At 33.0% G+C, this 24,671-nt stretch overlaps 1 protein-coding gene across 3 annotated transcripts in view; it reads left to right on the top strand.

The window, feature by feature from the left end:
* Nucleotides 1–24,671, top strand: part of LOC136031504 (acetylcholine receptor subunit alpha-like) — a 201,737-nt gene that overhangs the window by 45,030 nt on the left and 132,036 nt on the right. For 2 of the 3 annotated variants that reach the window (XM_065711166.1, XM_065711165.1), the window contains exons 4-5: nt 11,082–11,191; nt 13,986–14,166. In XM_065711166.1, the coding sequence (XP_065567238.1) occupies nt 11,082–11,191; nt 13,986–14,166 (291 nt within the window). Of the gene's footprint in view, nt 1–11,081; nt 11,192–13,985; nt 14,167–16,202; nt 16,384–24,671 lie in introns of all 3 variants that reach the window. The other variant, XM_065711167.1, reaches the window with a different exon arrangement.

Genomic DNA, 24,671 nt, shown 5'->3' with positions numbered 1-24,671 from the left:
ATTTATAATATATTTATAATTTATATAATTATAATTTATTAATCATAATTTTTTTAATTATAATATAATTTATAATTTATAATCTTATAAAAGAATAAAAAAATTTAAGAATAAAGAAACATATTTTCCCCCTCGGCCTGTATGGTGGGGATTAGGGTTATTAATTTTGAGAAGAGACGCGTCAAACTATATATATATAAACATGGAGCATGTGTTAACCAAATCCAAAACAATAATAAATAAACACAAAAATATTAGAACGCGTCTCGTCTTAATTTTGACCACTCAAACGTCCCGGTGATAAATTTGAAAATCAGTTTCAGTGATGACATTCGGTAAATATTTCGCTTTGAATACGATAGCTTACAGTGAAAATAAGTTAATGGCGTTGATAAAGATAGTTATAAGCGTTTTCTACATTAGTCTTAAAGTTTGTTGGGATTAGATCAGATTTTTTTTTAACATTCTTCCAGACACTTTAAAGAGAATTTCAGCGCAGTTTATGTCTTTAGTAAGGATTAGTTAATTTTTTCTAATTGTCAAACAAAATCTTTGTCTGAATCTCGTTCAAAGAAGATGAGCTAAAATGAAGTATTTGATTAATAGGTTTATGTTATTGTTGTGTTATTTTATGTCATTCTACTTCAGCTACTTTATTTTATATCTGTACTATTAAATATTTTTTCCAATTTATCTGATACTATAGTAAAATTAGCTTCTTATATGGAACTTTTCCTGTAAAAATATAGGAAAATAGAACCAACACTTTGACTACCTAAAAGCTAGAGAAAATTCGTGCCCCAATCCTCCCCATTAGAAAAACCTGTCAAATAGTTCGTGATGACGGACTATAAGTAAGGATCGACGTGGCTCAATAGTAACGGAAACTCCATAAAACAGAATTTTAATATCAATAGATATCAAACAGTTCGTGGCAACAAACTGTAAGTAAGAAGCGACCCGGCTCAATAGTAGGCGAAACTCTAAAAAACAGAATTTTGATGCCAATGGATACATCAAAAAAATTTAATTTTTATGCTGATTTTAAATCTATAAGTTTTGCAACAAACGCTAAGAGCCTTAGAATATTTGCCTTATTTTCGACAAAATGGGGAACATCCCCTAAAGGTCATAGAATCTTACTGAAAATCACACCATTAGATTCGGCGTATCAGAGAATCCTATTGAAGGGTTTCATGCTCCTATCTGCAATTAAATTAAAAAACCAGTTTTTTCAACTGAAAGTAAGTAGCAATATTAAAACTTGAGACGAATAGAAATTATTACGTAAATGAGGGGGCTCACCCCCTAGTCAATACTTTGCTTTTTACGCTAAAGTTCAAATTTTGTTCGATTCTTTAACAATGACCACTGAATCACAAAGGCCGTTTGATTAAAATAAATATATCTTTTGAAAGTACTAAGAGAAAGTTTAGCCTAGAGAGCAATGTATTGACTAGGGGGTGAACCCCCTCATAAACATTATAATTTCTGTTCATTTTTAGTTTTAGTGTAACTCCTTATTTTCAGTTAAAATTTTTCATTTATTTAATTTCTGATCTTTTTTAAATCATGCTGGGAAACCTGGAACCCCCTTTAGAGAAATTTGCCTTTCCTCATGTAAAATTCCCCCATGTAAAGATCCTCCCAAGTAACTCCCTCCTCCGATACCCCCCCAAAGAAAAAAATCCTCTTGAAAACTTCTGTATACCTCAAAATAATCAATACTGTATGTAAACAATAGGTAATGTTCACAACTTTAAGCCCTTCCCCTTGGGACTGTCGGGGACCCAGAATCACCGCTGGGAAGAAAAACAAAACAAAAAACAAATGAAAACGGATCCGTGATCCTTCCTCTGGCAAAAACTATAAAATTCCATGTTTTTGCAGATAGGAAATTAAAACCACTATAGCAGGGTTCTCTGATACGCTGAATCTAATGGTGTAATTTTTTATTAAAATTCTATGACTTTTAGGGGTTATTTACCCCTTTTTTGAAAATAAGGCAAATATTCGCAGGCTAGTTACGATGGGTAAGATTAAACTTGATGAAACTTATTTTGATACATCTCTTTTGACTCTTTTGATACATCTATCGGTATCAAAATTCTAATTTTTAGAGTTTCAGTTACTATTAAGCCGGGTCGCTCCTCACTCACAGTTCGTTACCACGAACAGTTTGAAAATGTGGAATTTTGTATTTTTTCGAGAAGAAAGATCACGAATGTGTGTCTATTTGTTTTTTTTTTCTTCTCAGGGGTTATCGTGTCGACCCAGTGGTCCTAGAATATCATGAAAAGACTCATTCGAACGGAAATAAAAAGCTCTAGTGCCCTTTTTCAGTGACAAGAAAAATACAAGGGCAACTAGGCCCCCACCCACGCTCACTTTTTCCCAAAGTCACCCAATCAAAATTTTGAGATAGCCATTTTGTTTTACGTGGGAGGATTTTTCAATGGAGGAATTTGTCATGGGGGAAGGAAATTTTCCATGAAGGGGGCACCTGATTTCTCAGAACTATTTAAAAAACGATCAGAAATTAAAAAAAACACAAGTTTCTTCAACTGAAAGTAAAAAGCAACATTAAAAATTAAAACGAACAAAATTTATTGCGTAAATGAAGGGGTTTGACCCCTCTTCAATACCTCGCTCTTTACGCTAAAGTTCAAATTTTATCTCAGTTCTTTAAGAATGACTCCTGAACCACAACGGCTGTTCAATTAGAAAAATAAGCCCATCTAAAATTTCTAAGAAAAACTTTAGCGTAAAGAGCGAGGTATAGAATAGGGGGCAAGCCCCCTTGTATACGCAATAATTTCTATTCTTTTTAAGTTTAAACGTTTCTCTTTACTTTCGGTTGAAAAAACTTGGTTTTCTTGTTGAATATCGAAAGAATCGACTCATGATGCTGGTTCCAAATATATAAGATTCATTAAGTTAGTTTACCCATAAAGGCTACGGACCCAAGAAAACTGACTTTGGAAAAAGGGGAGAAACACCCCTTAAACAACAAAGCATATCATTTGACTTAAATTTTGAGATTGCCATCTTGTTCTACGTAGTTGCAAGGCCCAAACTCTATGCCTTAGGAAGTTTCCGGGGGTGAGCAATTCAGGGGAAATTTTACTCTTGGGGGTTTTGCCAGATGTCTAATATAATCTTTTTTTCTTTGTCATTCTTTCTCCTTGCCAACTCAATTTTATGTATGGAAATGTTAATGATAATTGTCTGGGGTAATTTTTTTAGACTGAATTGTCTAGAGAATCTTTTCGTGGAAGGGGGGGGGGCCGAATTTACCAGCATAATCTAAAAATCGATCAGACGTTAAATAAAAGGACAAGTTATTTGTACTGAATGTATGAGCCATATTAAAAGTTATTAGGGGGCTGGCTTCTTCTTGATACCTCGCTCTTTACTCTGAAGTTTGACTTTTTGTCTCAGTTCTTTAAGAATGACTCTTGAAACGCAAGAGTCGTTTAATTAAAACAATATGAAGCTTTTTTAAACTACTAAGAACGTAGCGTGAAAAGCCAGGTATTGAGAAGGTCGCAACCCCATTTATATATGTGATGATTTCTGTTCTTTTTAAGTTTTATGTTGCTTCTTACTTTCAGTTGGATTTTTTTTTCTTTAATATTTTTATTGTATCTCTAAATCTGTCAGAATATTTTGTAATGATCTAATTTTTTTTTACTTCGTAATTGAGCTTTGCAAAAAAAGACAGTGGATGGGAGTAGTTAGTCCTTATGCTCTCTATGGGTAAATATCTTCTTGGATCTACCATTGCCAGTTGTGAATAGTAGTATCACCTTCCTCTGGAAAACTAGGAATTTTATACATCGTAAAAAGCATATCCCAGACGCCTCTTATTTTCTTTTGTGTTACTCTATCATTGAGACCACTGTAGAGCATGCCTTCTTCTTCTGTTGACGCCAAAGATCTAGTAGATCTACTTGGGTGCTTGCAAATTTCAGCCGAAGAGAAATCGTTTGAAGTCTCTTGAGAAAGGTTTTAATGAGACATTTTTGTCTTCAATTTACAACACCAAGCCTTCCTTTCCTTTTGAGCGAATAGTTAAAATTAACCTTTACAGAAATAACGAAAAAGAAGTATCTGAAACCTTACATGTAGACTCTTACCTTTGCATGCGCAGTATTAAGTAGGATTAAATATCAAAGCTTCATCCAGCGATCAGTTACTGCTTGTTGTAAGTGTCATAAGAAATATTATTCAAAACTCATCTTTAAATTTTTTCAAAAATATTTTCAAATTGCTTGCAGTGTAACGTATTGAAAAGTGGCAGCATGCCTTTGCTGTTGTGGTAGTAGGAATCCTCACATAAAAACTCATTAAATCTACATTAAATTTAACCCAATAGGATTTGGATTGAAAATTTTAAACCAAACATCCAGAATATAAAGTGAAACATAGTTTCCTGTAAATTTTACTTGCTAAAAATACCCTCAAAATGTCATCAACTATAAGGAAATAACTTGGGGTCTTTTGTCTCTGCCTGTAGCACACATAGTTTGCACCCATGTGCCTGTCTCTGTGTAATCTTATTGTTCAAAGTTATTCCATAATTTCTGAAGATTTGCTTGTTTTTGACGGTTTTGAAATGATTTTTTCTGAGGAGTTATAGCCAATTCTGAGACAAAAGTCTCACGCATCATAAAAAGTTTGAAAGCTTTACATTGACTACATTTAAAAGGCTCTTTTACATTTAAATTAAAGCCGGCACTTTTAAATTACATTTAAATTTACATTTGAATTACAAAAAAAAATTCAAATTGAAATTAAAATTAAAAATAAAGATTAAAATCAAATTTTTTAATTCAATTTAAAAAATTTGAATTACTTTTAAATTACATTTAAATCAAAGGTAAAGAAAATTAAGCCGGCTGCAAAAGAATTTCACTTCAAAATTATAATTTATCTCAGATTTCCGTTTGATATACCATGATTTTAGAAACATTCAAATCTTGTTAAGGAAACCTTCAGGAAACCCGGTTTTTCAAACGGTTCGTGGCAATGAACTGTAAGTAAGGACGATCCGGCTCAATAGTAACCGAAGCTCTAAAAAACGGAATTTTGATACAGATAGATACATCAAAAGAATCAAATTGTTATGCTGATTTTAAATATATAAGTTTCATCAATTTGCCTTATTTTTGAAAAAAGGCGGAAACACCCGCTAAAAGTGAAAGAATCTTAACGATTAAATCACAATTAATCAATATATCACAGAGAACCCTACTATAGGGGTTTCAGGCTTCTATATTCAGAAATGTGGAATTTTGTGTTTTTTGCTAGAAGAAAGATCACGGATGCCTGTTTATTTGTATTTTTTTCCCAGGGCTGATCGTATCGACCCAGTGGTCCTAGGATGTCGTAAGGGGGATCATTTGAACGGAACTCAAAAGTTCTAGTTTCATTTTTAAGTGACCAAAAAAATTGAAGGGCAACTAGGCCACCTCCCACGCTCATTTTTTCCCAAAGTCTACAGATCAAAATTTTGAGATTGCCGGTTTGCTCAACGTAGTCGAAAAATTTAATAACTATGTCTTCGAGGACAAGTTAATCCCCCACAGACCCTGGGAAAGGGCTTCAAATTATGAACCTTGCCCACTGTTTACATATAGTATTGGTTATTGGGAAGTATACAGACGTTTCAGGGGAGATTTTTTCTGGTGGGTGGTCGGGGGGAGAGGGTTACATAAGAGGATCTTTCCATGGAGAAATATTTCATGGGGAAGGTAATTTTCATGAAGGGGGCGCCTAGCCTTGTTAAAACAATTCAAAAATCAAATAAAAACAAGTTTTTTTCATTTTAAAGTAAGGAGCAACATTAAAACTTAAAAAGAACAGAAATTATCACGTATATGAGGGGGTTCGCCCCCTCGTCAGTGTCTCGCTCTTTACGCTAAAGTACTTTTAGTAATTTCCAAAGAGCTATTTATTCTGATTAAGACTTTTGTAATGCAGGGGGCATCCTTAAAGAATTTGAACCAAAATTTGAACTGTAGCGTAATGAGCGAGGTATTGACGAGAGGACAAACCTCCTCATATTACGTATATGAGGGAGTTTCTTCCCCTCTTCAGTACCTTTCTGTTTACGCTAAAGTTAGAATTCTGTTAAATAATGGCCAACATAAACAATAATTTGTTTTAGTTATTTTTTGGCCAATCTTAGTATTTAAAATTAAGTAAGAAAACTAGTTTCTTTTTAACTGAAAGTAAGAAGAGACATTAAAACTTAAAACGAACATAAATTATTCCGTGTATAAAAGGGGCTGTTCCCTTCTCACCGCCCCGCTCTTTACGCTAAAGTTTGACTCTTTCTCTCAATTTTAATTTGTTAAACAGTAAAGAACTTTAGCGTAAAGAGCGGGACGTTGAGAAAGGAACAGCCCCTTTCATACACGGAGTAATTTCTGTTCATCTTAAGTTTTAATTTCACTCCTTACTTTCAGTTAAAAAAACTAGATTTTTTTAATTTAATTTTTGAACGTTTTTGAATTAATGCATGTTTGATTTTGGCTCTCCGCTCATAAATTATTAAAATGAAATTTGCATATTAATTCTTTTTTTAGCTAAATGGCTTTCTCTTAGTTTTGATCAGACGATTTTGAGAAAAAAGGGGTAAGGGAGGAGGCCTAGTTGCCCTCCAATTTTTTGGTTCCTCGAAAAGGTAACAAGAACTTTTAATTTTTAACGAACGTTTTTATTAGTAAGAAATATACGTAACTTAAGAATTAACTTACGTAACAAACTTTTATATTCTTATATTTTTATTACGTATATGAGGGGGTTTGTCCCCTCGTTAATACCTCACTCTTTACACTAAAGCTTAAATTTTGTCCCAACTCTTTAAGATTGACCCCTGAATCAGAAAGGCCGTAAAATAAATAGTTGAAATACTAAATTTACTTTAGCGTAAAGAGCGAGGTATTTAGGAGGAGAGGAACCCTCATATGTGTAATAATTTCTCTTCGTTTTAAGTTTTAACGCTGCTCCTTACTTTCAATTGAAAAAACTCTTTCATATTTATTTTTTCATTGTTTTTTTTATAATAATGCTAGAAAATCCTGCGCCCCCTTCATTGAATTTCTCTTCCCCCATGACATATTCCTCCAAGAAAAGATCCTTCTATTTAGCCACCTCCTTCACCCCCCCCCCCCCCAAACCAAAATAATCCCCCCTGAAAAACGTCTGTACACTTCAATAACTATTACCATATGTAAACACTGGTCAAAGTTTGTAACTTTCAGACCCTCCCCTGGGGACTTTGGGGGAGTAAGTCGTAATCCAAAGACATTGTCATTATGGTTTTCGACTATGTTGAACAAAATGGCTATCCCAAAATTTTGAAACGTTGACTTTGGGAAAAAAAATGAGATTTTGATATATTCTTTTGATTGTATCGATTCTTCCGATTCTTTTGATGTATCTTTTAGATTCAAAATTCCGTTTTTTAGAGTTTCGTTTACTATTGAGCCGGGTCGCTCCTTACTACAGTTTGTTACTACGAACTGTTTGGTAATATCTTAAGTAGCTTCGTAACTATGATTCTTATGTGATAATTTTTAAATAAAAAAAAAATAATTTTTTTAGCTGAAAGTAAGGAGCGACATTAAAACTTAAAACGAACAGAAATTACTCCGTATATGAAATGGGTTGTCCCCTCCGCAATCCATCGCTCTTTACGCTAAAGCTTTTAATTGTTTGAAAAAGTAGAATTGTGGCAAAGAGTCAAACTTCAGCGTAAAGAGCGAGGGATTGCGGAGGGGACAACACATTTCATATACGGAGTAATTTCTGTTCGTTTTAAGTTTTAATGTCACTCCTTACTTTCAGCTAAAAAATTTTTTTTTTTTTTATTTAATTTCTGAACGTTTTTGAATTAATGCATGTTTGGTTTTGGCTCTCCGTACATAAATTATTAAAATGAAACTTGTATATTAATTCTTTTTTTGGCTAAATGGCTTTCTCTTAGTTTTGATCAGACGATTTTGAGAAATAAGGGGTGGAGAAGGAGGCCTAGTTGCCCTCCAATTTTTCGGTTACTTAAAAAGGCAACTAGAACTTTTAATTTTTAATGAACGTTTTTATTAGTAAAAAATACACATAACTTAAGAATTAACTTACGTAACAAACTTTCATACCTTATATTTTTATTATGTATACGAGGGGGTTTGTACCCTCGTTAATACCTCGCTCTTTACACTAAATCGTAAGTTTTGTCCAAATTCTTTAAGAATGACCCCTGAATCAGAAAGGCCGTAGAATAAATAGTTGAAATTATTAAAAATACTTTAGCATAAAGAGCAAGGTATTTATCTCCTCCTAAATACCTCGCTCTTTATGCTAAAGTATTTTTAGAACCCCTCATATGCGTAATTATATCTGTTCGTTTTAATTTTCAATGCTACTTCTTCCTTTCATTTGAAAAAACGTTTTCATGTTTATTTTTCATTGTTTTCTTATAGTAATGCTAGGGAACCCTGCGCCCTTTTCATTGAATTCTTCTTCCCCCATGACAGATTCCTCCAAGGAAAGATCCTCCAACATAGCCCCCTCTTCTCATCTCCACCCCCAAACAAAATAAAATCCCCCTGAAAACTGTACACTTCCCAATAGCCATTACTATATGTAAACACTGGTCAAAGTTTGTAACTTGCAGCCCCTCCCCCAGGGATTGTGGGGGAGAAAGTCATCCCCAAAGACATAGTTATTATGGTTTTCGACTATGTTGAACAAAATGGCTATCTCAACATTTTGATCTGTTGACTTTGGGAAAAAAATGAGCGTGGGAGGGGGCCTAGATGCCCTCCAATTTGTTTGGCCACTTAAAAAGGGCACTAGAACTTTTCATTTCCGTTAGAATGAGCCCTCTTGCGACATTCTAGGACCACTTGGTCCATACGATGACCCCTGGGGAAAAGAAAAAAAAACAAAAAAAAAAAACAAATAAACACGCACCCGTGATTTGTCTTCTGGCAAAAAATACAAAATTCCACATTTTTGTAGATAGGAGCTTGAAACTTATATAGTAGGGTTCTCTGATACGCTGAATCTGATGGTGTCATTTTCGTTAAGATCCTACGACTTTTAGGGGGTGTTTCTCCCTATTTTCTTAAATAAGGCAAATTTTCTCAGGCTCGTAACTTTTGATGGGTAAGACTAAACTTGATGAAACTTATATATTTAAAATCAGCATTAAAATGCGATTCTTTTGATGTAGCTATTGATATCAAAATTCAATTTTTTAGAGTTTTGGTTACTATTGAGCCGGGTCGCTCCTTACTACAGTTCGTTACCACGAACTGTTTGATAAACCAGAGATGTTGTATTTTTTCGGCTTGTGGTTGTTATTAAATAAAAAAAACAAGTTTTTTTCAACTGAAAGTAAGGAACAACATTTAAACTTAAAACGAGCCGAAATTATTACGTATATAACGGGTTTGCCCCCTTCTCAGTACCCCACTCTTTATGCTAATGTTTGAATTTTTGTTCCAATTATTTAAGAATAACCTCTGATACACAAGGAGCATTTAATTAGAATAATAAGCTTTTTACAAATTCGCAAACATTTTAGCGTGAAGAACGAGGTACTGAGGAGTGGAAACTCCTTCATATACGTAATAAAAACTAGAAGAAAAATCTCTGATAATTGCGGTTCAAACAGTTTGTGGTAATGAACTGTAAGTAAGGAGCTACCCAGCTCAATAGTAGCCAAAACTCTAAGAAACGGTTTTTTAAAATAAATTTGATACCAAAAGATATATTAAAAGAATCGGCTGCTTATGCTGATTTCAAATATATAAATTTCATTGAGCTAGTCTTACCCATCAAAGGTTACTAGCCTAAGAAAAATTTCCTTATTTTCGAAAAAAAAGTGATGAAAATCACACCATCAGATTCAGCGTATCAGAAAAACCTAATGTGTATGTTTCAAGCTCCTATCTGCAAAATGTGGAATTTTTGTATTTTTTGCCATAAGAAATATCACGGATGCGTTTTTATTTGTTTTTGTTGTGATTTTTTGTTTGTATTCCTCAGGGGTGGTCATTTCTATCCAGTGGTTCTAGAATATAAGATAAGGGGTCATTCGAACGGAAATTAAAAGTTCTAGTACCCTTTTTAAGTGACAAAAAAAGTTTGAGGGCAAGAAGACAACCTCCCCTACTACTTTTTTCCCAAACTTGTCCGATCAAAATTTTGAAATAGTTATTTTGTTCATCATAGTTGAAAGAACCAATAACTTTGCCTTTGAGTATAACATGACCCCCCACCTCACAGCCCCAGGGAAAAATCCTTTAAGTTATAAGTTTACCCGTTGTTTTTGCATAGTATTTGTTATTTTGATGAATACAGACTTTCTCGGGTGGGAGAGACAAATTTTCTTCTGTTTTTTTTTCCACAGAGGAATTTTCCATGTGGAGGGAAGTTTCCAGGGAGTGAACTTGTCAGGGGAAATTGTACACTGCGGGAATTTGCCAGAATTCTTATACAAATTTTTATTTATATGTCTTTCTCTCTTCCGTCTCAATTTTAAGCGCGGAGTGGTTAAGAGTAATTGTACGGGGTAAATTTTTACCGGAATAGAATTGTCTAGAGGACATTTCATTGGTGAGGGGGTTTCTACCTGGAGGTGGGGTCAGATTTCCTGGCATTATTTAAAAAACGATTAGAAATTAAATAAAAAATCAAGTTTTTTCTACTGAAAGTAAGGAGCGACATTAAAACTCAAAACGAAGGGGATAGGGGCTGTCCTCTCCTCAACACCTTACCCAATACGCTAAAGTTTGCCTCTTTCTCACAGCTCTATATTTTGAAACAATAACAAACTTTAGCGTAAAGAGCGGGGCGTTGAGGAGGAGACAGAAAGTACTATCTACTAACATAGTGCTTAAAAAAGCTATTAAAAAGTTATTGTACCAGCCAAAGCCGTACAATTGAGATAAATATTATTCACCTAGGTTAAAATTTAAATGGTAGCAAAGGTAATCTTAGTACAGATAAATAGTCTTCATTGAACTTTCAAACTTGAAATTAGGAGTTTTTGTTTAACTTTTTAGTTTTGGTATGATTATAAGCTCCGATGGGATCCTGCGGAATACGGAGGTGTTACAATGCTTCATGTTCCGTCCGACCATATATGGCGGCCTGATATAGCCCTATACAATAAGTAAGTTTTCTTTTATTCTTATTTTCTGAATTCTCGTCTTTATTTATTTTAATAATTTTACTCATTGTATAATTTCATTTTTATTCCTGTTAAGTATAATGGTTTACATTTTTACTACATAGGTTTTAAGCATAGTTCGCATATATTTGTTATTGTCAATATTTTTTCGTCATAATTGTTAGCCTATTAACGAAATTTAATCCCATTTTGATGAGCCGGGACTGTGTAAATTTAAAAGCTTTAATCAAAACTTTATTCAAAAAGCCAAATGATACATTTCAGCATTTCAGTCGGTTTATATTTTAAATCTTATGATGATGTTTTGTCTACATTATTATTTAAAATTCATAATTCCTGATTTTTGACAAATATAAATGCCATAATTAAACTATTTATTAGTTGTGTGAGACTAAAAAATTGGATAATAGATTCAAAAGTTAAACGTAAATATTCGGATTAGGTAGGATAGGTAGTATGAATACTACTTATAATGTCTATGCAAGATACCATAAATTTTAATAGTAATTGGTTAAATATACCACTGAATTAGATGCAACTTTAATGACTGATAGTAAAAATACCAGCAAGTTGCTGATTGTCTTTTTTTTCAAGCTCAGGGAATCCATCTCTTAGGCGTGAACATTAGCATTCATTGCCAAAAATGGAATCATGTATTCTGATACTAGCTCCAAGGGTGGAGAGGAAGTTGACTTCTTCGCCTCAGTGACAAGAATATGTTTCTTTGCCAACAGTCGACGATGCATTTTTCCCCTAGTTTATTTTTCGTGCTACTCAGGTCAAACATGACATATTATGACGCAGTTTTGTAATAGATTAAGAAATGTTGTCTTTCTAAAGACTTAAGAGAACAAATTCTTTGTCTCTCGGTAACTATGGTTTAATATTAAAAAAAAACTGAAAAATTCGGAAACCATTTGAATATGAAGCTGACTGACAGAAAACTAACATTCACCCATCTTCATCTCCCACGAAATGATATTCTTTGAAGTTCAGAGGGTTCAAACATTTTTTCATTTAATTTCTTTTGGTGGCGTACACCGTTTCTTGTTAAAATGGGATTTTACAATTCACTATCCTTGGTTCAACTTCAAATTTGTCTTGATATGTCATTTGTTGCATGTTCGCACGTAAAGACTTCACTAGTCTCTATAGAATGGGTCGAAAGCTCTAAAAGGGGCTGGATAACAGCATGAACCTCCCATCTGTGAGAAAGAGGAAAAGTGTTCATAATAGTCTTTTTATGGAACAATGTGATCAGAAGTCTAGGATTCTTGACGAAGGTTTTGCGTCATTTTTTTTCAGATTTAAAATAAAAATTAAAAGCTCAGTTTGGGTCAATATACATATAATCGTACCATTGGAAAAAAATAAAATTTTGTTAACTTTCATGGTCTTTAATACCATCTTTAATCTTTGTAATCGTTACTCAAATTTTTTTTGGATACATTACAGCTTTTTAAACTGCATATTATGTGTTTCGAATATTTCCGGCTTTGAAAACCTTGGGTTTCACTGTTATTATTTGTAAAGAATTGATTCTTTACAAAATTAAAATATTCATTATGTCACTAAAGCTGAGACACCTTTATTTGTCAAAATCCTTAAGAAAAATGAAAATAAAAAATAAAAAGCAAAAGCAAAAAGCTAAAATAACGAATTTTTGGCTGCTAATTTAAATACTAACCATCAAATACTTTGTAAACACATGTTGAGTTTAAAACCCCGGAAATATAGAATGAATCTTACAACAGCATCGAACAAAAAATAAAAAAAAATAAACTTGGTCTCCTCAGGGTCCCGTCTAAATCAATCTTGCGTCACTATGACCTTTATATAAATTCCAAAAGTCGGTATTGAATATTCACTAGGGCAATATTTGTCTTTAAAATCAAAATTGGTTAGATTTGTATTTGTTTTTGCTTTCTACTTTCTTTTTTTTAAATAGTGAAGAAAAGCACCGTAAATCCTTACATATTTTTTTTGTCAAAAGTGGACTATGTAAAGTCTGGTCTTGACAAATTTAATAAAATACAAGAGTGAAAAAACACGCTTTTGTCTGGAGCTTTTTAAAACCTAATCACTATCGAAACACGATAAAAAATAACACAAAAATTCAACACAAACTTTAGTGCTGCTTACCTTGTTAGTTCCAATATGTCATTATGTTCAAATAATGCAGAAAAATATTCATTCATATCTTTTTTGTTTACAACTACTTTAATCTTTATTTTTAGCTGCTGGTGCTCTTTCAACTTTTATTTATTTAGAAATTGTCGAACAGTAAGTAATACATGATTAAGCTATGGAGATTCTAGATAGGAATAAAAAATTTGCTGCAACAATCTTTAATAAGGGATTTGTTCAAACGAAAATAAATTTTGAATAATTATTGACGTGAACCAAAAAATTAAGACGAAGTTTACCTTTTAATGTATCTCTTATACAGGTTTAAGAAATGCAAGTTTTAATTTGAAATTATAGCCTAGTTTCAATATTCCCCTTTATTCATTTTTTTATTACCTATTCTAATATTCCCTGAGAACCTCTTTTTATATATTTTAATTAAAACTCTGTTTAATGAAATTTAAAGTAAGTTTCAACCTCTTCATATCTCTGATAATTTTGAAGTGGCTCCAGCAAATAGAACCACTAAAAAGTAGCATAAAACACAGGGAAATACACTGAAACTACATAAGGTGTATTATTAAATAATGCACACTATTTTCATTTAAAGTTTCTTGAATGGATTTTGAAAAGCTTTCAAACCTCTTAGCGCCGATGGCAACTTTGAGGTGGTACTGGCAACTAAAGCCACTATCAGAGAAAGTGGCCTTGTAGAGTGGAAACCACCCGCAATATACAAGTCCGCTTGTGAGATCAATATTGAATACTTTCCCTTTGATGAACAAACATGTGTAATGAAATTTGGAACCTGGACATATGATGGAAATCAGGTATGGTAAATACTCGAGGTACAGCTTGTGTAAATTCCAAGTTTGACAAATACTTTAGTATCCTTGACTCCTTGTTTGCTTTCAACTTTGAGAAGTACCTTCAACTCTTTCAAGAAAAAGTTAATCAGAAAATATTTCTAGTAAACAATACGAGCTGGGTGATGCTTCCATAGCAGGCTATTTTTCATAGTGTCTATGCTAAACGTATAAAAAACTGTTTATTTTGTTCTTAAGAATAATTCTTAAGTGATTAAAAATAATTGTTCTTATGTTTTTAAGAATAATTTCTTAAGCATTCTTATGTTAGAATACTTAAGCAAACCTATATTCTATGAATTGCAAGTAATATATATCCTTCTTTCAAGTAAGATATTTTCATAAACGACAAATATCTGTCCAATGACTAAGTGTCCTTCAATAATTTGAGGAACTTACGGCGACTGAAGCAACTTACTTACGCATCATGTGTGTCACCATGTGAAATTGCCATTGAAAAATAACTTTTTCAACTAAGCGAGAAATAAATTCTATTTCAGCTTATAGTCTTGACAAACCTTGGAAAAAATTTTCAATCTCTTGAGATGCTAATTGCAGCTATAACCACAAAAACAATTAGAGCCAACTAAGTCGAACCTCAGATTCATTTTGATAATAAAATATAAATGACATTATTTTTAGTAAACTTTCTATAATATCATTTTAAAATGAACCTCTCCCAAAAAATATTTAGCTCCTCCTCCAAAAAAAAATCAGCCAAATATACTTAAAAAATCCTTCTAAAACTTTTCCTGTAAGTGCATACTGACGACCATTGCCAATCCTTACACCAGATGTCAGCACATATCATGAACAAAAGTGAAAAAGCCCGTATTTTGAAATGTAATTCAGCTGATCATATTTTTTCCTTTTTATTTTGAATTCCTTAAGAAATAATCTTAGCATGAAGAAGACATACAAATATGTTTTTGAAACCAAAGAACTGATTTAAAAAAAAGCCAGTCCCCATTTTATTTGAATATTCCTTTCATTTCTAGTTCAGAATGGGTTTTCGCTTCCGTTGAGCCTGCGTTAGCCGTGTAAAGGCACGTTTGTACAAAATTGTGATTAGTACCATATTAGTTTCAGATCCCTAAGGCCCCTGACTCCCAAAGGGCAGCTTTACTAAATCTGATAACCTCTGAAACCCAATAAATGAATCAAATGACATAATAATATTGACTTCTGTTTCCTCAGTATAATAGATTTTGCAAGTACCTCATTGATTACCCTAGTCATTGAAATTACCCATTGGCATCTGGCAGAATTCAAATAGACCGAACAAATAAAATAATACAATAAAAGAGTAAAATAAAAGAGTACAGATAAAACGACTTTGCTTTTACCCGTTTGTTAGCGAAGAACCATTTTTTTTCGCTTTAAGACTATTCAGGGCCCTGATAAGTTTCTTAAAAAAAAGGAAAGTAAACTTAAGATCACATTGAAATTGCCAATAAAGTATTTTAAATATTTTACTTTGGAGGCAACACCTACTTCTCCCCAGCTCCTTGTGTTTCTTTGTGAAAGTCTTCCCATTTGATACTAATCATAGCAATACTCTATTCACATTATTATTCTGGAAGGTGCTTCCCAAATTCCAATTTTACTCAATCTTTGCTATTTCACTTCTCTTTCCCTATTTCATAGACTTTTCTCTTTCCTGTCTAGTTCTTGTTTTCACTTTTTTCTTCGTCTTCTTTCGTTATCTTTTAATTTATCAGTTCGTCCAACATTTCTCAATATTCTATTAGAAACAAATAAGCTTTTTATATGTTTCAATTAAATAGAATTGATGTAGTAAAATAGATGGATTAGAAATACACGCAAGAGGATCTTTATTTTTCTTGAAGTCCATGGTGTTACCAGCTACCTACGTTTAAGTTTTAAACATGCTTTAAGTTTTAAACATTAATTTTTAAATGTGCTGGACAAACTGACTAAAAAAAATTTGAGTTGAACATGATTTTTGACCTTCTTACACTGTCCTTTTAACAATTCAGTGCCGATGGCCACTATGAACTGACTATGATGACCAAGGCTACCATCTATGAAAGCGGGTTGGTTGCCTGGCAACCTCCTGCAATATATAAGTCAGCTTGTGATATCGATGTACATTACTTCCCATTGGATATCCAAACATGTATGTTGAAACTGGGTAGCTGGACATACAGTGGGTCACAGGTACCATTACCGACTTCATTATCTGTCTTTTCTGTGTGGCACTGCTTTGGAAGAATAAAAAAAATTAGTTAAACAAAAATGTAATAGGAAAACATGAGGATTAGAAAAAGAAACAAGTCTGAAAAATATACTCACAAAACTGGCATTGGAAAATACAAGCAGTTCTTGGTATTACAAGTATTTTTCAACGAATTTCATTTATTTTAGTTGTTTGCTTCTTTTTATAATAGTAGAATTGTATGTCATCAACAATATCTCAATCAATCTAAGCAACGAGCTCTGATTGTAAAGAGCTAGAACCTAAGAGAAAATCAGAATAAAATTGCTAGTATTTCTAGGCTTTCACTATAAGAAAGTATTCCTCTGAATGATATTCAATTAATTTAAACAGATGAAAACATATTTTAAGGTTCGGTTTAAATTTCATTTGGAACACCAGGACAGTTTGGGTTTAAAACTTCATTTGGAACACTAGGCCATGGGCATTTTTTATTTATTTTTTTTTACAACTACTACATGTTAGTAGTATCCATCCTACTGCACAAGATCTTATACACACTCAAAATTCCTTTCGGTTGCTTTAAAACTATGATGCCTTTGGGGTTGCATCAAATATATTGCATCACGTGTTGCCACGTTGAACCGGTTCAACGTTGAACCGGTTCAGAAATGCCAATCAGAAAAAACTTGACAACGCATTTCGCCCGTAAAAATTCAAGCATTAAAAATCTATTGACTCTCAAATACAGCTAGACACTCAAAGAAAAGTTACCTTCGTAGGCTATTTCTAGCTTGAGGTTTCAGCTTATGTTTTATTTTTTAATTTTTCTCCCTCATTTCTTTATTTTGTTAAACAAAAAAACAACTTTTTCAACTGAAAGTGCGGAGCAAAATTAAAACTTAAAAAGAACAGAAATTATTACGTAAATGAGGTGGTTTTCCCCCTCGTCAATGCCTCGCTATTTACGCTAAAGTTTGACTTTTGTTCCAATTCTTTAAGAATGACTCCTGAATCAAAAAGGGTTTAATTAGAATAGTTTGATAGTACTAAAGAAAACTTTATCGTAAAGGGCGAAGCATGGACGAGGGGACGAATCCTCCCATATACGTAACGATTTCTGTTTTTTTAATTTGTAATGTTGCTCTTTACTTTCAGTTGAAAAAAATTTAATTTAATGTCGGATCATTTTTTAAATAATGCTGGAAAATCCTGCACCTTCCTCATTGAAAACTCCCATCCTCCATAAAAAAATCTACCAGGGAAGGACCCTTCCACGTATCCTTCTCCCCTGACCCCCTCCCCCCACCAGAAATTTCCAACCTGAAAGCATCTGTATGCTTCCCAATAACCAGTATTATATGTTAACAATGGGGAAATTTCACAACTCGCAGCCCTTCACCCAGGGCTGCGGGGGATCAGGTCACCATCAAAGACATATTTTTAAATTTTTCGACTCAGTTGAACAAAATGACTATCTCAAAAATTTTAATCAGGCGATAATTGGGAAAAAAGAGCGTGGGAGGGGGAGTAGTTGCCCTCCATTTTTTGGTCACTTAAAAATGGCACTAGAACTTTTAATTTCTATTTAAATGAGCCCGTTTGTGATAGTCTACGACCAATGGATCGATACGACCACCACTGGAAAAAAAAAATAAATAGGCAAAAATACAAATTTCCACATTTTTGAAGATTGGAGCTTGAAACCTCTGCAGTTGGGTTTTCTAATACGTTGAATCTGATTTTCTGATGTGCATTAAGATTCTATGACTGTTAGAGGATATTTCCCCTTTTTCCAAACATAAGGTAAGTATTCCCAGGCTCGTAACTTTTGTTGGGTTAGTCTAAACCTGATGAAACTTGTATTTTGAAGTCAGCATGAAAATCCAGTTCTTTTGATGTATCTATTAGTATCAAAATTCCATTTTTTAGAGCTTAGGTTACTATTGAGTCGCTCCTTACTCATAGTTCGTTACCACGAACTGTTTGAAATTGGGTGCCCACTGCTACAAAATATGTGAAACTTTCAACTCAACCGATTCAGACAATCAGGTTGCAGTTTCACTGTCTTTTGTACTTTTAGAGTATGTTGTAATTGTTATGATTGTACATTTTCTTTCCCAACAACATTGATAATAAGTTAATGAGAATGAAAATGGATTAAAAAATAATAATAATGACGGCTATACTAATTTATGCCTTTTTTTTGTTTGATAAAACAAGAGTTCAAAATCTTTAATTTATGGCTTTTTTAATAATTTTTTTCTACAATTGATAGCATAATTTTTTTTACGGTATTAATTATTGGCTCATTAAAAATACCGTCCACACATCAACTATTTTTAATCCCTTTATATTTGTCAGGAAAATTTCCATGTGGGTGAAAAATTTGCAATTTTCGATGCCATTTGTTTCACATGTACCGGCCACCTAGTGTAAGGTCTTAAAGTGGTGTATATTTGACAAGTATTTTGCCTTTATCAATTTCTATAAGCTCACTATAATGGTGCCAAAACAAATCGCTATCACAAACACAAATTTTGTAGATGGGCCCGCCAATCTTGGGAGGCTAGTTAGCCTTTTTCTATACAGGTCTTATAGAAGACATTTCTCTAGCTATGGATATAAAATGACGATAGCGAAAATTCTCTGCTGTTTGACTTTCGAAGGGGGTTGGTAAAAAACGTAGAAACTAAGGTACACAAGGACCAGTCGTGTAAATAACGACGAAGACCAGTCTGTCTTTCTATAATGCAAACGATAAAGAGAAAAACTCAATGAGGAAATTTTAATGACAGTGGTTAAGGTTGTTAAATTGTTAAGGTTATTAGGACGACTTGAATCCAATAATGCTGCTGAATCTTTGATTACATGATATATTTGTTAAATTTCATTTCTTAACAAATGTTCAAATTTTGTTAAGTCGAAACTTTTATGCTTAGAGACTACGTATAACGGAGAGACTACGTATAACGGAGAGACTACGTATAACGGAGAGACTACGTATCTACGTATCTACGTATCTACGGTGCTCGGTAGTGTGTTTTCTGGAATGTTTTGTATTTTCGAGTTTTCCACTAGATCCATGGAAATATTCCTGGATCTACCGTACTTATGTAGGATTTTTGTCATGGAGCAATGCTTTAAATGCTGTACATGGTCATTTTCCAATATTTGAAGTTATTGCCGTTGTACAAGATAATATAAGCATTTTTCATCCTCTTTATTCTTTGTATGACTGATTCTGTCTGCTCAGTTTTGGATGAAACCCCTTTTTGGGTGTAAATAGTAAACAAATAGCTATACCTGATGTCTTCTTTCTATTCTGCAGTATAATTTGGAGTTTAAATAATATATTATTTTACATTTTTTTCCTTTTTGCTGTCCTAATTATCTGTACTGGAACCTTGAACACAATATTTTAAACTACTTTATTGTTCATTGTAATCAATTTGATTACAACTTGGCCTATCAAGTGCTTCTTAGTACCAAGATAATAACCTATTCACCATAAATAATATATTAGCCATATTAGCCATTTTTATGGTATACGCAGTATGCGCCTTTTTAGGAGCAAATGCACAAATGTGCAGCGATCATTCCTCTGCAATTGGAAAGCCGAATGTAGAGTTTTGACACTTTAAAAATTTGGCAAATTTGGAATTTTAAATTTTCAGAACATTGGTTCTCTTTGGGGCTAAATCGTAGCTTGGTGCCATATAATGGCAGAAAATGCCACTTTTAAATAGCACAATCTTTTGTGACATTAAAAAGCACACAAGAACATTTAAATTCCGTTTGAAAGTACCTTCTTCCTAAATTCTAGAGCCATTGGATCAATACAATCCCCCCTGAAAAAAAAAAATAACAACAGCAAAAACAAATAAACACGGAGTGGTGATCTTTCTTCAGGGAAAAAAGGCAAAATTTCACATGTATATAAATAGGAGTTTGAAATCTCTACAATAAGATTCCGTGGTATGTAGAATCTGATGGTGTGATTTTCATTAAGGTTACTACAGTATTTGGAGGTACCCTCCTTTTTTTCCAAAATCAGACAGATTTTCACTGGCTCGTGGCTCTTGATGGGTAATATTAAACTTAATGATTTTTTTTTATGTTTGCAATCAGCATAGAAAGTCAATTCTTTTGATTATTTTTTTTTTTTAGAATTTCACTTACTGTTGGTCTGAGTCGCTCCATATTTACAGTTAGTTACTACGAACTGTTTGATCATAGGTTACCGATATTGTCTTTCATGGTTACAGCGGTAGCTGCACCCTAGTAAAGACCGAACAAGAGCACATAGTAATCAAAAGTTAAAAAGCGCGTTTCTAAGAAATTGCCCAGTGAAAAATATTTGTCATCTAACTTTAATTCAGGAATGATAACTAATATTTCGGTTTGTCTTAACAGTAAAAGCTTATGACGAAATATAGTTTATGATAATTTTGAAAAAGCCTGAAACCCCTCAAAAATGCCTTCAGATCAAAATAAAAAACTGAACCTTGAGAATCAACCTGGTTAAAACGCTTACACAAGAAAATTCCAGTCCCCCTCCTTGAACAACAAGGAACATTACTTTTTTGCATCGTTAGCACTGATTTGTCTCCCGTTTTGTTTTTTTTTTGTTTTTTTTTTAACTTTTTTTTCCATACCTAGTGAGATACTAGAACATCATAGAGAGATGCTTAATGGCTCATTCAAAATATATATTTCTCATATCTACTTGCTTTTGTAAATTCCATTATCTGCAAGTGCCATATTGCCACTAAAATGGCACTTTTTGTGTCATTTATCAAGGGGTGGCACAAGCAAGCTACCAGAATATCGTAAATAGATTTTTTAAAGCTCATATAAAAGATATTGCTCATATCTAGGTTATTCCTAAAAATTCCACCATCTGCAAGTTACAGATTGTACTAAAAACGGCAATTTGGTCCCGTGTCTGAAGTGGGAAAGCTGGGCTAATGGGCTACAACAACTTATAAGAGTGATTTTTAATGTGATGTTTAATTTGAAAGCTATTTCTCATATATAATTTTTTTTTATAAATTTTACCGTTTGCAAGTCCGATATAGCACTGAAAACAAAACTTTTGGTGCCACTTCTCAAGTGGAAAAGCTCGCAAGTACAAAACAGGTACTATTGTGATAGTTATATTCCAGAAATGTCAACTGGAGGTTTAAAACAACCCTTCCCATATACTCCCCCTACCAGCCCCCTTGGTAAGTTTCATTAATCGTCTGCTCATCTTTAAGCTACTGGAACATTAGCAGGTTACCAAACCATCGTTAATATGCTTTTAATGGCTCAATACAAGGCTATTACTTACTAGGTTTTTATAAATTCTACCCTCTGTCAAATTTCACAGATTTCAATTTTGACTAGTTTCTGGGGTGAATTTGCAACAAACTCTTAGTCATGGTTGAAGCATTAGCTGCTATTAGCGGGTTATTAAGACATTAAATAAAAAAACTAGTTTTTTTAACTGAAAGTAAGGAGCGACATTAAAACTTAAAACGAACAGAAATTACTCCGTATATGAAATGGGTTGTCCCCTCCACAATCCCTCGCTCTTTACGCTAAAGCTTTTAATTGTTTTAAAAAGCAGAATTTTGGCAAAGAGTCAAACTTTAGCGTATTAATCAAACTATGGATTAATCACATATAGTCCCCCTTTAGACCCTCTTAGTAAGTTTCATAAATCACCTACTGATCTTAAAAGTAAACTATTATTGCAAAATCAAATTAACTAAAACTAAAAACTTTTCAACTAAAGATCTACAAAATGATAAACAGTTTTGAATTTAAACTTCAAATTTCATTTGCGATGAAGCCAATGTGCTAGTTCTAACGGCGGTAATCGAGGGAAAGAGATGCCCTTGCCCCCTCGTTTTTTTTCTCTTGCCTAGTTTTTGAAAAACTCGTTTTTGTCCATTTCATTAGAAAAGGCACTGGGAACTAACCGAAGGTGCACTTTGTGGGAAGGTGCTATCAAGTCAAATTTATAAAAAGTAATTAGGTATAAATAGAAGCTTTCAAAAGAGTCCTTAAACAGCTCTATTTTCAATAGAAAATAAGCTCTTTATTTTATCCTTGCTCTTTATTTTATTCTTTAAAGCTCTTTATTTTTAGCTCTTTTAAGCTCTTTTATTTTTTTAGCTCTTTATTTTATTCTTTATTTTTTTCTTTATCTTTATTTGCTTTTATCCTTAAACAGCTCTTTTGTTGCAATAGCCTTCTAGTTTCTGCTAGTCAGTAGATGATTTATAAAGCCCTGTCTTTATTATGGCTTTTTCAGGCAAGTTGGCCAGGTAAAAAGCAGGTTTTTGCTCATCGAAAAAGAAACGTTTCTGAAGAACATATATTGTTTTGTGAAGTATGAATAATGAAATTTATGTTAAGGACTGAAATTTTTTTTGTAGCTGTCGAGGTTGTTTATAGTATTTTCTAGTGGTGTCTTATCTCCTCTAGATGGGTACTAATTAGAAATTATATTAAAAATAAGTTTTCAACTGAAACTAAGGAATGACATTAAAACTTAAAACGAACCTACATTATTCCGTATAAATAAAAAAGGTCATGGCAGCGTTGTTTCTACATTAAATTCTATTCAGAAACGGACAAAATTAATTTTTAAAAACAAACACGGCCGAGTAAAAACTGTTTTTTGTTCATCGAAAAACAAACGTTCTTGAAAAACATGTATTGTTTTATGAAGTATGGATAATGAACATTATGTTATAGACTGAAAGTTTTTCATAACTGTGAAGGTTGTCTGCAGTATTTTCTAGAGGTGTCTTATCTCCCCTAGATCAGTGATAATTAGAAATTTTATTAAAAATAAGTTTTCAACTGAAACTAAGGAGTGACATTAAAACTTAAAACGAACCTACATTATTCCGTACAAATAAAAAAGGTCATGGCAGCGTTGTTTCTACATTAAATTTTTCGTTAAATTGTTCGTTTAAAACGAACAAATATAAACACAGTTTTTTCGAGGAAAGTAAAGAGCAAGGTTGAAACTTAAAACGGACAAAAGCTATTACTTCACAGCCTATCTAATATATCTCAATAAAACCAATACAAATAAACCAACTAATTATGTTTCCCTTTGTTTGTGGGACTATAGAAAATTAGCGCCCTACTGAAAACACAAAGACCATGTAAAAACCAAGAATATTGATGTATTAGTTAAAAGTAAGTACGTAGCCTGACAACAACAAACTAATATATAAAGTTTTTCGTAGTCTTACACCTGCTGTGAAACCATAAGCATCAAAATAAACACTTTTTTAATAACCGCAAAAAAACACAAAATAATATAGATGTCTTCGTAGAGTAACAACAAACCAATTAAGGACACTTTTTACAGAATAAATATATTATCAATCCCTTTTAGGATAAATCCCTTGTAAAAATAAAGCAACAATCCAAGTTAAGATTGTTACTTTATTTTTTATCTTGTTTTACGTTTGATTTGGTATCACTTCTGCACAATGGCTCAGTTCAATGACTGGCTCTCGTTTGGGTTCTGAAAAGGGCATATCATGATTAGTTTGTACACATTTTCGAAGCAAAGCCATTTTGATAGTATTACGGCTATAGACTAGCTTTAGAATTTGTATCATAGCTTGAAATTCACTTTTGCATAAAGAGAAATAGTCAGATTTCCAGAGTTCATAATCCGGCACAATAATAACCAAAACTGTAAAAACGGAATGTATATACCAATAGGTACATCAAAAGAATCAGATTTTTAGGCTAACTTCAAATATATGTTTCATCAAGTTTAGTCTTGCCCATCAAAAGTTCCGAACCTGAGAATATGCGCATTATTTTTGAAAAAAGAGGGAAACACCCCCTAAAAGTCATAGAATCTTAATGAAAATTACACCGCCAGATTCAGCGCATCAGGGAGCCCTATGTAGAGTTTCAACCTCCTATCTGCAAAAATGTGGAATTTGTATTTTTTGCCGTGTTTAGAGATGCGTGTTTATTTGTTAGTTTTTTTCTTCCCAAGGGTAATAGTGTCGACCCAGTGTTCCTAAAATGTCACGAGAGGGGTTATTCGAACAGAAATTAAAAGTTCTAGTACCTTTTTAAGTGACCAAAAAATCAGACGGCAACTAGGCCTCCCCCCGCTCGTTTTTTCCAACTTTACCCGGACATACTTTTTGGAAATGGGTATCCTCCTTTATTTATTAATAATACAATAAACCGTAGAGTAAAAAGACACTCCCATAAAATCAACGATAATTTACCATGTGAGAATCCCGATAAGCCA

Source organism: Artemia franciscana, chromosome 9 (genome assembly GCF_032884065.1).
Source record: "Artemia franciscana chromosome 9, ASM3288406v1, whole genome shotgun sequence".
In the NCBI taxonomy this organism is placed as follows: Eukaryota; Metazoa; Arthropoda; class Branchiopoda; order Anostraca; family Artemiidae; genus Artemia; species Artemia franciscana.
This window is presented reverse-complemented; position numbering and strand designations above follow the sequence as displayed.